Source organism: Arabidopsis thaliana (assembly GCF_000001735.4).
Source record: "Arabidopsis thaliana chromosome 1 sequence".
NCBI lineage: Eukaryota > Viridiplantae > Streptophyta > Magnoliopsida > Brassicales > Brassicaceae > Arabidopsis > Arabidopsis thaliana.
In genome coordinates, this window is record NC_003070.9 from 23,158,719 (window position 1) to 23,173,166 (window position 14,448).

Genomic DNA, 14,448 nt, shown 5'->3' on the forward strand with positions numbered 1-14,448 from the left:
TCAGTTTGGTTTCTCTATGGTCCATACGTAGAACATCAACTAAAATCATAAAGCTAATTAAGAATTGTGATATAGTGTGATCTAGCCTACGCATCTCTTGCATGTTTTGTGTAGGACGATTTAATTGTCTCTAAGAAAACACAACTCTCCTTTTAAAGACACCCATATATTTCTTTTAATTTATATATATTTGAATATATGCTCATTTAAAAACACTTATATAAATAATCAATGTGGATGCTCTCAAAGTTTTCTTGACAGATTTTGGTGCTAAATTTTTAAGGTACATTCCTGGATTTTTTTTCATTGTTTTCTATTTTGTAAATTGACTTATAGAGAACTTCTATTGATTTTTAAAAAAAAATCATAGCGCGAGTAAATGATAACGGTAACGATGAAATCTAATGAGTAATGAGAATGAATATGTATACATTGATTTTTGAATTTATTCGTAGTGCGAGTAAGTGATAACGGTAAGTCTGTAACGATGAAATCTAGTAATGATTAATGATTTCTCTTTCTTATATATATATATAAATGAAATCAGCGATGTGGAACTTTCGATGGATGTAATAGTAGCTTTCCAAGGATTGTCTTTTTTTTTTCTTGTCCACGAAAATATTAACTGTAGACAATTATTTGTTGTCCCATCTCCACCAAGATTCCTGCCTTGCAAATTCCACACGTGTTTTCACTTTCTTCACCAACCTACTGGATTTCACTAGTTTGTCTGTAAATTAACTTGCTTGTCTACGACAGCTAAATAAATAAGGAATCGTAAAAGACTAGATTTATTTAATAAAGAAGTTACGTTTATAACGAAAAAATATTTCTTAGCAAAATAAGATTATCTTGTGATGAAGTTTCATTTCAACAAACATAAGATGAACATGATAAAAAAAAAATCATAAGAATAAGAACACAAAAAGAAATGAAAAAGGACCTATTATTAAATAAATAAACTTTGACAAAAGCAATGCCCGGAGCTTAAAAGGTCACATAAAAATTGAAAAATTTCTAATCACTTACACGTCGTTCACCGAACACGTGGATTGGAATGAGTAATAAAATTCCATAACCATTAGATGAAATGTAACATCTGTAATCTTGCCATTAAAATATAGTATTTATATTTGGCCTGAAGCTGATGCAACTTATACACAAAACCTACTATTATTAAGATTTGACAAAATATGGCACCAGCTCAAAACCAAATCACTTCTAAACACGTGGCAGTGATCGGAGCCGGACCAGCCGGTCTCATAACGTCTAGGGAGCTCCGTCGTGAAGGTCACAGTGTAGTTGTGTTTGAACGGGAGAAACAAGTCGGTGGTCTATGGGTTTACACACCTAAATCCGATTCCGATCCACTTAGCCTTGACCCCACCCGATCCAAAGTCCACTCGAGCATCTACGAGTCTCTCCGAACCAATGTCCCGAGAGAAAGTATGGGTGTCAGGGACTTCCCGTTTTTGCCACGTTTCGATGACGAGTCAAGAGACGCGAGACGTTATCCAAATCATAGGGAAGTTCTTGCGTATATTCAAGACTTTGCTAGAGAGTTTAAAATAGAGGAGATGATCCGGTTCGAGACCGAGGTGGTTCGCGTTGAACCGGTTGACAACGGGAACTGGAGGGTCCAGTCGAAAAACTCCGGCGGGTTCTTGGAAGATGAGATCTATGACGCCGTCGTGGTTTGCAATGGTCACTATACAGAACCAAATATTGCTCATATTCCTGGTAAAAATATTAATTTATAAATACTCACCTTTTCTTTTAATAACAGTGTAAAAGTTAGTTGAGAATAACCAAAAAATGTGTATCCATAGGTATAAAATCGTGGCCAGGAAAGCAGATTCATAGCCACAACTATAGAGTTCCTGATCCATTCGAAAACGAGGTAATTTTTTTTTCCTTTGTAAAAGAAGGTAAAGCATATGGTCTAGGTTAAGAAAACTTTCTACATCATTGCGTCTATATGGAAGAACTCCATCTCTCAGTTCTTGGAAGTAAAGCATTGTTCGTATGCATTTAGAAATTTAAATTAGCTCTATCAGACGCTTGGGTGATAGGAGGTATGATGCAGCTTTTCAAGTTTGGCTTGCAGCCCAAGCTTGATTAACTCGCATCTAATTGTTCGGACTACAAAATTTTTGAAAAAATCTTTAAATTTTTCTCTCGATAAACCGTTCCGTCAGTTGTAAAAATGCTATTTTTTCTTTGAATATAATTTAACATTAGATTCAAAAAAAAGATAAAAAATTAGCTCTATTAAATTATTAATACGTAAACGTAACTGTAAGTTGGTCCACAAAATTATATATCATAATTAATTTCATTTACGATCTATATTATTGTATTGATATTTTGCTAGGTGGTGGTGGTGATAGGAAATTTTGCGAGTGGTGCCGATATTAGTAGGGACATAGCTAAGGTCGCAAAAGAAGTCCACATTGCGTCTAGAGCAAGGGAACCCCACACATACGAGAAGATTTCCGTTCCCCAAAACAATCTATGGATGCATTCCGAAGTAAAACTAAAAACTTTATTTAATCGAACAATGATTTGGATTATATGAACATTCACGCCATTTCATTTAAAACCAATTATAATGTTAAAAGTCTTTGATTTTCTCCTTTGATATGTCGTAGATCGACACCACCCATGAGGATGGGTCGATTGTTTTCAAAAACGGGAAGGTGATATTTGCTGATAGCATTGTGTATTGCACCGGGTATATCCATAGTTTTCAGTATTTATTGGCTCATATATAGCAAGATTTTTAATCTATTGACTGACCTAATGTTTTTGGTTTATGTGTGTAGGTACAAGTATAACTTCCCATTTCTTGAAACAAATGGCTATTTGCGCATTGATGAAAAACGTGTTGAACCTCTATACAAGCATGTCTTTCCACCAGCGCTTGCCCCTGGACTTGCTTTCGTTGGTTTGCCAGCAATGGTTAGTATCAATTGAACTTTTTCTCTTGGACTTTCGAGTTCACGTCTCACTTTATTAGTTTTGATCTGTGATTTTCTTTTTAAATTCAGGGGATAGTATTTGTTATGTTTGAAATCCAAAGCAAATGGGTGGCAGCAGTCTTGTCAGGACGAGTTACACTTCCCTCAACAGATAAGATGATGGAAGATATTAATGCGTGGTATGCGTCGCTTGATGCCTTAGGTATTCCCAAGAGACATACTCATACGATAGGTAGAATTCAGGTAAGTTCGTCATATTCCGAATAAAACTACATGTCCTATAAATATGTCAAAATAGTTTCAAACGTAGATTTCTAAAAAAAAAAAATCATGTGAAAAATATTAAAACAAAATTCACATGTTTTAATAATTAAAACTTTTTCATATCATCATAAAAAAAACCAAGTGCGCTTGAATTTCGGATTTACAATTACTAAATATAAATATTTTTAATTAATTGCTTAAAATATGGATTTTTTAAATACTTTGAATATAAAATTAAAATTACATGTAAACAAACAACCAAATGCATATACATATTCTTTTTGTTAAAGAATCATATGCATATTATCGACTCAAGAAGAGCATCATGTCAATAACTTTTTTAAGAAAACTTAATCTCTCTAACAGAGTGAGTACCTCAATTGGGTCGCGAAAGAATCTGGTTGTGAACTCGTAGAACGTTGGAGAGGTCAAGAAGTTGACGGCGGATACCTGAGACTTGTGGCCCATCCAGAAACTTACCGTGATGAATGGGACGACGATGAACTCATAGAAGAAGCGTACAATGATTTTTCTAGGAAGAAGTTGATTAGTGTTGATCCTTCTTATTACCTCGAAAATGGAAGATGATCTGCGCCAATAGTGCCGACTTGTTTTTCTTTTCTGGTAGGTGGGTTGATTCCAAGCCTTCAATAAATTGCAAAACTATTGTAAGCTTTACAATTTACAAAAAAAAAAAAAAAAAAAAAAATTGTAAGCTTTACAGAGGAGGGTTAAGCTATATTGTATGCCCTTGTTGTTTTAAATTATTTTTTACATTTCTGTTTGGCTTTTTGATCGTTTAGTTTTAAATATGTGCTTCCATTTGTATGTGATTTGCATTTTTGAGATTACGTTTATTTAGTGTTCCGACTAGTCATCTATCGTAGGGGAATTTTTTTAATATGAACGCGAAAATCGAGACTGTAGTAATTAATTTGCCATATTAATGGACCCTATACAACACAAAAATTATTGGACACAAAAATCTGGTTCTATTTATTTATTTTTGGAGGTTTTTATTTTATTTTCTCAACTCCCTGCTCTTGATTTCTTTTTACACCCTTTTTTTTTTCAAACAATAGTATTGGGTTCATTTTAGAAAAGGGAAAAACTGATATCCCATTCACGACTTTAAAGTTTAAACTCCCACTGAATCCATACCATTCGACTCACGATAAAGGAAGGTGTGGCCAATATCGGCTTTTTAGTTATTCTTGGTGCGGTTAGTGGTGTAACAAACCGTATATTTGACTTTTTGGACTATTATATGTGACCTTTATTTTGACTAATGTCTCTTTTTTGGTCGAACACTAATTTCATATATATGTCTCTTTTTACACCGTTTTATAGATCTCTATTCTAATTACCAAATGGTTAGAAGATGCAGATGTGGATTAAAAGTGATTCTCTTGTAGTATGTTGTTATAAACTTATACTCACTCTTCTTATTTTTTTTTATTTTTTTTTCTCAAACAACTTATACTCACTCTAAAAAGTGTTATTTGTCGAACTTGTAAAAATTGGAGTTCTGGGCCTGGCTCAGCAAATAGAGTATATGTAGATCAATGGCCCATTTCACAAAAACATGATCAAAATCAAGGTTAAACTTTAACATCCATTACTAGTCGATGGATACATTCTATTGCAGCAACACATTGTGCTTAGAATTCCTATTTATGACATCACCTAAAATTATTATAGCTTAATCGATTCAACCGAGTAAAAAGAAATATCAAATAGGGTGAAATTTTGCATATTACAACACTTTTAATTGCTTCTGTCTGTGAACTCCATCCACATCTTCCGTCTAGAGTCAACATTTGCAATTTAAAATAAGTTCAAATATATCAAAGAAAGTCGACGATATAAATGTTTTGGTAAACGATGAGCCACAAGGTTTATTTATACGACTGTATAGGAGCGGAGCAAGTTTCGTGTAAGCAACTTTAATATCTCTATACAACGTTATGAAGAGAATTAATAATGCTATAGCCGGCCGGTACAGGCTTACTTGCTTGTTACGGAAATAGAAGTAACGCTGGCACATTTATGCTCTTGTGCGGTTGTCGATATTTATGTAAATTCGAAGCCATTTTTATACGTGGCATGTTGTTCGGGCCTTGTTTGTTGCTGACAAGATCACAAGACAAAAAACGACCAGCGGCAATAATCAGGCGTTTGATTATTTGTTTCGTTATAGTCAGCCACTAGTGACTGCGTTTACAAATCTTGCTTTCTTTTTTAGAATTGATGGTTTAGTGAAAATTTTGAAGATATTTTTAGTGACTGAAGACAAAAGTTTTAGTTGTTGAGAAATTTTAATGTTTAAATTTAAATTAGCGATCAGTCACTAAAACCTATCTATTGCTTTCACCAGTAGTTAAAAAATGAAGACGACTTAACCGCTGCAACATATGATGATAGTCATGACTATTTGTGTTTGTTGCAATGATTCACTTCCAATATGGTGACAAGTGGTAATGGGACAATAGGGTTATTTATCTAGTGAATTGCTACTGTACTCTGTTTTTTTTCCTTTGTAAAAGTGGTAATGTACTATGTTAGGATTCGAATCTTCTTAATCTCAGAACTAATTATTAGTTTAGTGACGAAAAAAGAAAAATTATATAGTACATTTTAGAACTCTTCAACATACAAATGAGAATTATGAATTGACAAATAATCGGAGCTATAGTTTTCTTTGAAGGATATATGCATGATCGTTCATCGTCAACATTGTTTGATTTATCAGATTGTCATCTTATGATATGCCATTTGATTGTATCAGGCTATCAGCCTAACCCTCGTTTGAGAGTTCTATTATGTAAATGCTAATCAACTTTTCTACTAAAAATCAACAGTTCCTCATAAGATTAAGAGTATTAGCCCATATTTTTATATAATGTCAAGATCTTTGTCCAATTTCCGATGTAAGATTTTGTTATTTTTAATACGCTCCCTCGAAATGATGGTTTTCTAACTATTAATCTTTGTATTTCGGCCAAAGAACAACGAATAAAATTGGGTCGAGTCGATTGAAGATCCGACTGGACAACTTATAAATCAGGCTCTGATACTATATTAGAATATGAGCTTCCAACTCAAAACTAATTAGCAATGAATGAATTGGATTTCATATCTTTTATATTCTATGAAAGCTTATTCTACACCTTGTTCAGCCGGATCCATAATCGGTCTGACCCAATTTGGTCAACCGATCTTTGTTCCAATATCAAAATCAATGGCTAAAAAACCATCATCTTAATGGAACATATAAAGATAACAATATTCCACATCAAAAATTGGACAAAAAGTTATGATAGTATATAATAGATATAGACCAATACACTCCTTGTGTTGCTCTCCAACAAAAATGCCACACCATCGGTATGGTGCAAGTAATTATTGGTTTATCTTTCGTTAGTCTAGGCCTGAGTCACGGCGTATATTCGGGGATTGTTCTTATCAAAGTGATAACAAAACTTTTGTTGATTTTGAGGAAATAAATAGAAACATTTATGGACCTCGACCGTTTGGTTAATTGATAGATGAAATGGTTTACATTAAATTATCAATGTTTTATTTTTCCAACATAACATCATAATATATATACACATACATATATATATGGTCAAAATTGTAATAAAATATTTATAGTATATTTTTTTGCAAGTTTAATTTAATCTACCATCATCATCCACACTAAAAAGAGGAAAAACAATCTCTCTTGGGTGCATAATAGTTTGCTGTATGTTAATATTAAAGATATCCTTTGGTTTAAAAGTAATTACAAAAAAGAAAAACATACATATCCATCTTGTAAGAATTTTTTTGATGTACAACTAACCAAAGATTTAATGATGCAATCTAATATAGTGATTAAGAAGTAAAAGGAAATAAATTAACTGAAAAAATCTAATTTATATAGAAATGTGGCCCTAAATTTATTAAGTTTTACGAGGCCTTTAACGTAGAACACATGAAGCATTACTTTAATTTTGGATAGTCATGCAACTACGTTGATTACTTTGGATAACACATGAAGCACGGTAACACATGAAGCACGGTTCTTGTTGTATTTCTATTAACTATTAAAAAAAAAAATCTGAAAGTATATAAATATTGCCCTTAATTTATTAAAACTTTAAGAGGCCTAGGAAAATTGCCCTTATGATAACACATGAAACACGAGTTACTTGGTTCATTTTCATAACTACTCTTTCAAATTTGTTATTGGTGAAAATACTAGAATCGTAAAACGTATGGATTATTTTACATTAGTTGTGTTGAAACAACAACCAAAACTCACATTTTGAAGATTCCCTCGTTGTCGCCTAATATATTTTGGGCAAAATATCCATTCCATGTCGGCAACGTGTGCCCTACTAGTTAACAACACTTGGCGTTTGATCCATTCCATGTCGGCGTGAGAGATGGTGAGATGGCGAAAGCTGATACGTTGATCAATAGTATTATTTTAAAGTACGTATACAGATATACTGTTTTAAAGAGTTAGTTTCGTGGTGATACAGACTGACAGGTACGTTAAGTTCGACTTAACGTAATAACAAATAAAAAGAATAACAGGTTGTTTTGTTTGGTCTACAAGACTACAAGACTACAAGACTACAAGTCTACAACGAACAAGACTTTTTATAACATAAGTAAGACTTTAAAGTAATCAACATAGATGCCTAAGATGATTTGATTTACTTGGCCGTCTTACTAGTCACTGGTTAGTGGTTACCCAGTTTCTTAAAAAAAATGTTATTATTCTGATTAATTAAGCAGATATTTTTTTTTTCTTTTTTAATAGATATACAGATAAACGCATTTATCATATTTCATAATAAAGTAAAAACGATTATGATCGGACATACAAGCGAAGTAAGTAAGTGTGATTATTAACAAACAAAGAGTTGATTGAAAATTCAATTGTGGCTGTAAATAATATGTCAGTATAAAACATATCAATTTTTAACTCATTATTTTTAAGGGTTAATATGTTAAGTGATCAAAACAAATAATTTAATATTTCTTATTGATCGATAAATTAACCCTTACTATTTTTAGAATTTTTTACTTTTTATTTTCAAATCTAATAATCATAGGAAAAAAAAATAACACACAAAACAACAAAAAATTTCCAAACATAGATCGACTAAAGAAATTTCCCCCTCATAAATTTCTTCCGCATGTACTTGATAATTACAGCTTTTATTCTTTAAAACCATTTTGGCATTTTTGAATGGCTACTTAAGTGTGGTATCTTCCGTTCCACCTTATATAACTGTCTTGCTTCGTGCTCCATTCATTTCATAGTGTACTTATTCCATAAAGATGACTTTACACTTAATTCTTATCATAGTTAATAAGCACTTAATTCTTTTTCTAATGTGTCATGAACACATGTGCACGGTAATTCGATAAAGCCAGTATGCTAAAGTGTAAAGGCACTTGTCTATTCTTAAGCAATAAATCACTGAAAACAATATTTATCGGACAAAAAATCAGATGTAATAGATCATTTATGTTTAAATCAGTCAAATTCAAGCATATTAAAGGGTGAAGTTTTATGAAGAAAAAATTCAACTAAAAAAACAAAATGACACTTACACAGTTACACTGACATAACTAACCAAATCTAAAATTTATAAATTTGTCACATCGTTTAATCGTTATCTGTAGCTTTATTGCCTTTTATCTATGTCATCTACATAGATGGAGTAGTAAGCTGAGAAGAGAAGGAGAAATTTAAGGTCAAAGTTACCCATCTTCCGACATGCACGTGGACGGCCGAAAGTTCACGAGAATCTTAGATTATTCCACAGTGACACATGTCGGCCTTTGCGTGAGGAAGTTTTTTGGTCTCTAATTTTTTTTTTTTTGAAATATAAAAGGAGATAAAAATAAATACGTAATTAATTATACATTTTAATATTACCGTTAAATTATTCGTTATAATCTCCTATATTGAAATTTGAAAACAAAACTTTATTAACTATAAGCATGATAAATATATAACCGTTTATGATAATTCTGATAGTATACGTAGTTTTTTTTTTTTTTTTTGGTGAGATTGTTTATGAAATTAGCAAGGTTTGACCTATCATCAAACCTTTTACCTCATGCAACTAATTAATGGGTGATTTCTTTTTTCAAAATTGTTTTTAATAATAATAACTAATTAGTAATTAGTGGGTATTTTAAATACCATTATGCCATTTAGCTAAGGTAAAAAATCAATTGTTAATTATAACACCCACCACCAACATAGATTCGTCTATGGTTCATTCATCGTGTTTAAGAGTTGAAAGAAATAAATTCGCCCATCGTGAATAATAGATATTTATTCATCTCAAACTTATAACTCAAATATATTTCAACTATATATCGATCAAATAGTATAGCTTTTGGTTAATGACGAATTTTTATTCTTTTGATCCATAATTCTTCTTCTTCTTTTTTTTCTGTCCGGATACATGAAATTGATGATACACATTTAAAACAACAATTCGAATCAGGGAACAAATTACAGCCACAACCAGTGATGATAGACCATATATATGATTTAGTTTATTTAATAAATAATGTGTAAGCAAATTTGGCTTTGCTGTAAAAAAAGAACACGAATTTTGGCAAAAGTTTCTGTTAGGAATCTGGTTCTATTCTCCTCTGCAACCTCCAGTCTCTCATGAATCTGGTTCGGATTCTCTTTTTCCTTGTTTCTATATAATTTAGATACATGGTTTTATAATTCTATCATATGTCTATTTTGGATATAGTATTTTAAAAATATATATATTTTTCATAAATGGTTATGGTCTATTCTATGTTAATGATAATCATTAGTCTTTTTGTCAACTATGTTTTTTTTTCCAACAAATTTAGTATGTAAACTTTTTTTTACTACCGTTTTATTAAATCGACGGTTGATCAGATCAACTCCGGTATAACACAACATAAGTTTCGTTATCAAAACAAAAACAAAAACAGATTTTTTTTTGTCAACTACCAGTGAAGATTAGTCTTACGTGTCAAGAAACCGGATAAAAATATATAACGTATTTGGGCAATCAGCTAAGATATTAACTAACGCGGAGTTCATTATTAAAATGGAGTAATGATGTTTTCAGTTTTCTATATAAATCACGTCGAGACCGTAGAGTCTTACACAACAATCCTTCTTACATTTCTACCAACAAAACACAAAACACAAACATAGCATTCAAAACTTTGAAAAATGGCACCAGCTCCTAGTCCAATCAATTCTCAACACGTGGCGGTGATCGGAGCCGGAGCAGCCGGTTTAGTAGCAGCCAGAGAGCTTCGTCGTGAAGGTCACACCGTCGTTGTCCTTGACCGAGAGAAACAAGTAGGTGGTCTTTGGGTTTACACACCTGAAACCGAGTCCGACGAGCTTGGTCTTGACCCGACCCGACCCATAGTCCACTCGAGCGTCTACAAGTCTCTCCGAACCAATCTCCCTAGAGAATGTATGGGTTACAAGGATTTCCCTTTCGTGCCACGTGGCGATGATCCGTCAAGAGACTCTAGAAGGTATCCGAGTCACAGGGAAGTTCTTGCGTACCTTCAAGACTTTGCTACAGAGTTTAACATAGAGGAGATGATCCGGTTCGAGACTGAGGTTCTTCGTGTTGAACCGGTTAATGGTAAATGGAGGGTCCAGTCTAAAACCGGCGGCGGTTTTTCCAACGATGAGATCTATGACGCCGTTGTAATGTGTTGTGGACATTTCGCAGAACCAAACATCGCTCAAATTCCTGGTAAAATATCAAAATTTTCTTATACTTTATTTCAAAAAAAACTATTGGTAATTTTTTTTCGAAATTCGTAATAATTTTGTGTGTGTATATGTGGTTTTGACATGTGAATAATTGTATAGGAATTGAGTCATGGCCGGGGAGGCAAACACACAGCCACAGTTATCGAGTTCCTGATCCATTCAAAGATGAGGTATTTTCATAATCTACGATACTTTTTTAATACTAAAATTGACTTTATTATTGACAGCTATAATCTTTCACTACATTAACCTAACGTACGGACCAAGTCTCAATTTTATAGAAAACAAAACGATGATACAACACGTAACTTTTACTCATTTTATTAAATCAACATTTTAGACTTTTAAGTTAATTAAAATATAGTTAACGTTGGGATACGTGTTGAGAGAAGAAACGTATACATCTATGAAAAAAAATTAATGAAAGATGAGTTAATGATGGTGACGAAATTCTTGTTAGTTGTTACGCTTTCTAGTTTATGTTCTCTTTTCTTTATTCGATTCCTAATGCTTTTTTTCAGTGAATAAAAAACTCCATTTCATTGTGGACCGCAGAAAATAATATCTCAAAATTTGATATAGTATAAACTATGTCGGTATAGTCAGATCTTCTAGAGAGTTGTGGTATCCACAAACAAAGAATACAATCGCAGATTCGCAAAACACTTTTCATTAAATAGTAATTAATAATCACATATAGTACTCTTTAAAATGTATAAAAGTCACTTTTGGTTTAACCCATGTGGGAGGGATTAAATGGAATAGATTAATTTGCTTTGATACATCTTTAACTGTATAATAATAAACCAAACGTTGACTAAACCATACATTAATTTGCAGGTGGTGGTAGTAATCGGGAATTTTGCGAGTGGAGCCGATATCAGTAGAGACATATCTAAAGTCGCAAAAGAAGTTCATATCGCATCTAGAGCAAGTAAATCCAACACTTTCGAAAAACGTCCTGTACCTAATAACAATCTCTGGATGCACTCTGAGGTAAAAACTATTTTCTTATAATGGTTAATCTTGATAAGAAAAAATTCGAAACAAATTATAAAATTCTTGCTTCTATTAATTATTTTATTTTTTTGATATCTTGCAGATAGACACCGCCCACGAGGATGGTACCATTGTTTTTAAAAATGGGAAGGTGGTACATGCTGATACCATTGTCCATTGTACCGGGTATTTAACAATTCTCAATTTTTTTATTTTCCGTTACACAACGGAAATTAACATACTAAAATGTTCGGTTTACTAATTTTTTTTTTTAATATGTGAAGGTACAAGTATTACTTTCCATTTCTTGAGACCAATAATTATATGAGAGTTGATGACAATCGCGTTGAACCTCTCTACAAGCATATTTTTCCACCTGCGCTAGCTCCCGGACTTTCTTTCATTGGTTTACCTGCAATGGTTAGTTAGTTTCAATCGATTAAAATTTTCCGAAGTTTTGAGTGATTCAACTCTTCTTGATTTTTAGAAAACTCATCAATTTCTTGGTTTGATATTGTTATAACCAGGGTCTACAATTCTATATGTTTGAAGTCCAAAGCAAATGGGTTGCTGCAGTCTTGTCTGGACGAGTTACACTTCCTTCGGTAGATGAAATGATGGACGATCTTAAGTTGTCGTATGAAACACAAGAAGCGTTAGGTATTCCCAAAAGATATACACATAAGTTGGGTAAATCTCAGGTACGACATTTTTTAGTTACGAATATGCTATGGTAATATATATCAACTTGAAAAAGAATATAGTTTCAATAATAAATTTTGTGTCTTTTAGTGTGAGTACCTCGATTGGATCGCAGACCTGTGTGGATTCCCACATGTTGAACATTGGAGAGATCAAGAAGTAACTCGCGGTTACCAGAGACTTGGTAATCAACCAGAAACTTTCCGTGATGAATGGGATGATGATGATCTCATGGAAGAAGCATACGAAGATTTTGCTAGACTAAATCTGATCAATTTTCATCCTTCTCGTTTTCTCGAATCCGGAAGATGAAGTTTGACTACGATTGTAATTGTGTCTACTTGTTTGGATTTAAAGTACATTGCATTATAAAAATAATGTGTGAGTAAATAGTTTATAAGAGTGTGAAGGTCTTCTTGGCTAGGGTTACATGTTGTTCGATCTCCGGAATTAGCTTCATGGTGTCTAGAAACTTTTGTTTTTTAGACCAATATGTTAAGAATAAAAGTATGTAGTTAATTCCCGTAAGTTTTTATGAATCCCTGGTTCATTGTGCAAATGTTTTTTTTTTTGTTATTGTTCTGTTAATATCAAAGAGTGTCCTTAAATGTATGCATAATTCCCTCTTTTTGGCTTTTTGATTCTTTTATTGGAAGCATATAAGTTAGCCAATTGACTTTTTCTTACAATAAGAATTTGACCGTTCCTCACATGGTTCTGCATCAAGTAGATTATACTAGAGATCAGGCCCCGCTTAGAGGGAGTGCTCGTCCACATTTTTTTCCAAATGATTTTAAGCTCCTAAGTTTTTGATATTTTTGTAATAAAGGTCCTAAATTTTAATATTCTGATGATGAGACTGTAATTAGATCAAGTATAGTGATAAAGGCCACGATTGTTCAAATGAAAATTTTGCATTTAACGTTTGTGTAGAATTATAAAATAATCTCAGTTTTCTTTATACAATTTTCAGGATGCTAACGTAAATGAAAAAATAATAATAAGGAAAAAAATGTAAAGGCCACGACTGCTTTTTTTTTTTTTTTTTTTGCTTAAAATTTTACAAGTTCTTATAGAATTGTATGGTTTTTATCTACCTTATACTCCAATATATGGGTCAATTTTGGGTTGTTCACATATTGCCAAATCTAGCTGCAAAGCTCGTTATCTCGAAATTCACGAAGCAGAAATATTGTGATTGGTCCCAATCGGCGAAAGTGAAGATAAGAGTACTTCGACAATTGAAACACCGGAAAAAAGAGCAAAATCATGTACGTAACTTCAGGATTTTGTCTCTTTTGTTATTTATTTTTTTTGGTTTTTCCTTTTGTGGGCAAACAAGATATTGTCTTATATTACAACCATGGTTCAATTTGAGACGTCAGATTGCAGTGATCAAAGTGAACTTGCTAACTTCAATAGAGATTCTTTCTTTTTCCATGATTGGCGACTGCGTCTCATATCATTTATCACTCTTGTCATGTGAGACTGACACACTCATTGTTCACTTTTGCTGCGTCATAAATCTTTTAATTATTAACTTACAAAATATCTCTTAACAATTTGAAATCATTCAAAAACAAGAGTGATTTGAATCAAACTCTTAATCCAATAAACGCTAAAACTCTATAACACTGCTGTATTTATTACAGGACAAATTTTCCTTGAAAATAAGTAGGACAATGATTACGCAGT

General features: G+C 32.5%; 2 protein-coding genes across 3 annotated transcripts; both read left to right on the forward strand.

Annotated features, from left to right (window-relative positions):
• Nucleotides 1-1,015: 1,015 nt before the first annotated feature.
• On the forward strand, nucleotides 1,016-4,163 carry FMO GS-OX3 (flavin-monooxygenase glucosinolate S-oxygenase 3). 2 transcript variants are annotated; one of them, NM_104934.3, is made up of 7 exons: nucleotides 1,016-1,740; nucleotides 1,830-1,900; nucleotides 2,375-2,530; nucleotides 2,652-2,734; nucleotides 2,826-2,961; nucleotides 3,051-3,224; nucleotides 3,612-4,163. In NM_104934.3, the coding sequence occupies exons 1-7, from the start codon at nucleotides 1,194-1,196 to the stop codon at nucleotides 3,831-3,833; spliced, it is 1,389 nt and encodes a 462-aa protein (NP_176444.1). In that variant the 5' UTR covers nucleotides 1,016-1,193; the 3' UTR covers nucleotides 3,834-4,163. The 2 variants fall into 2 exon arrangements, with proteins under 2 accessions (NP_176444.1, NP_001321026.1); NM_001334038.1 differs by having other exon boundaries at nucleotides 3,051-4,163.
• A 5,885-nt stretch (nucleotides 4,164-10,048) lies between these two features.
• On the forward strand, nucleotides 10,049-13,457 carry FMO GS-OX4 (flavin-monooxygenase glucosinolate S-oxygenase 4). The gene is made up of 7 exons (NM_104935.2): nucleotides 10,049-11,032; nucleotides 11,152-11,222; nucleotides 11,893-12,048; nucleotides 12,155-12,237; nucleotides 12,336-12,471; nucleotides 12,579-12,752; nucleotides 12,844-13,457. The coding sequence occupies exons 1-7, from the start codon at nucleotides 10,489-10,491 to the stop codon at nucleotides 13,063-13,065; spliced, it is 1,386 nt and encodes a 461-aa protein (NP_564797.1). The 5' UTR covers nucleotides 10,049-10,488; the 3' UTR covers nucleotides 13,066-13,457.
• Nucleotides 13,458-14,448: the final 991 nt, after the last annotated feature.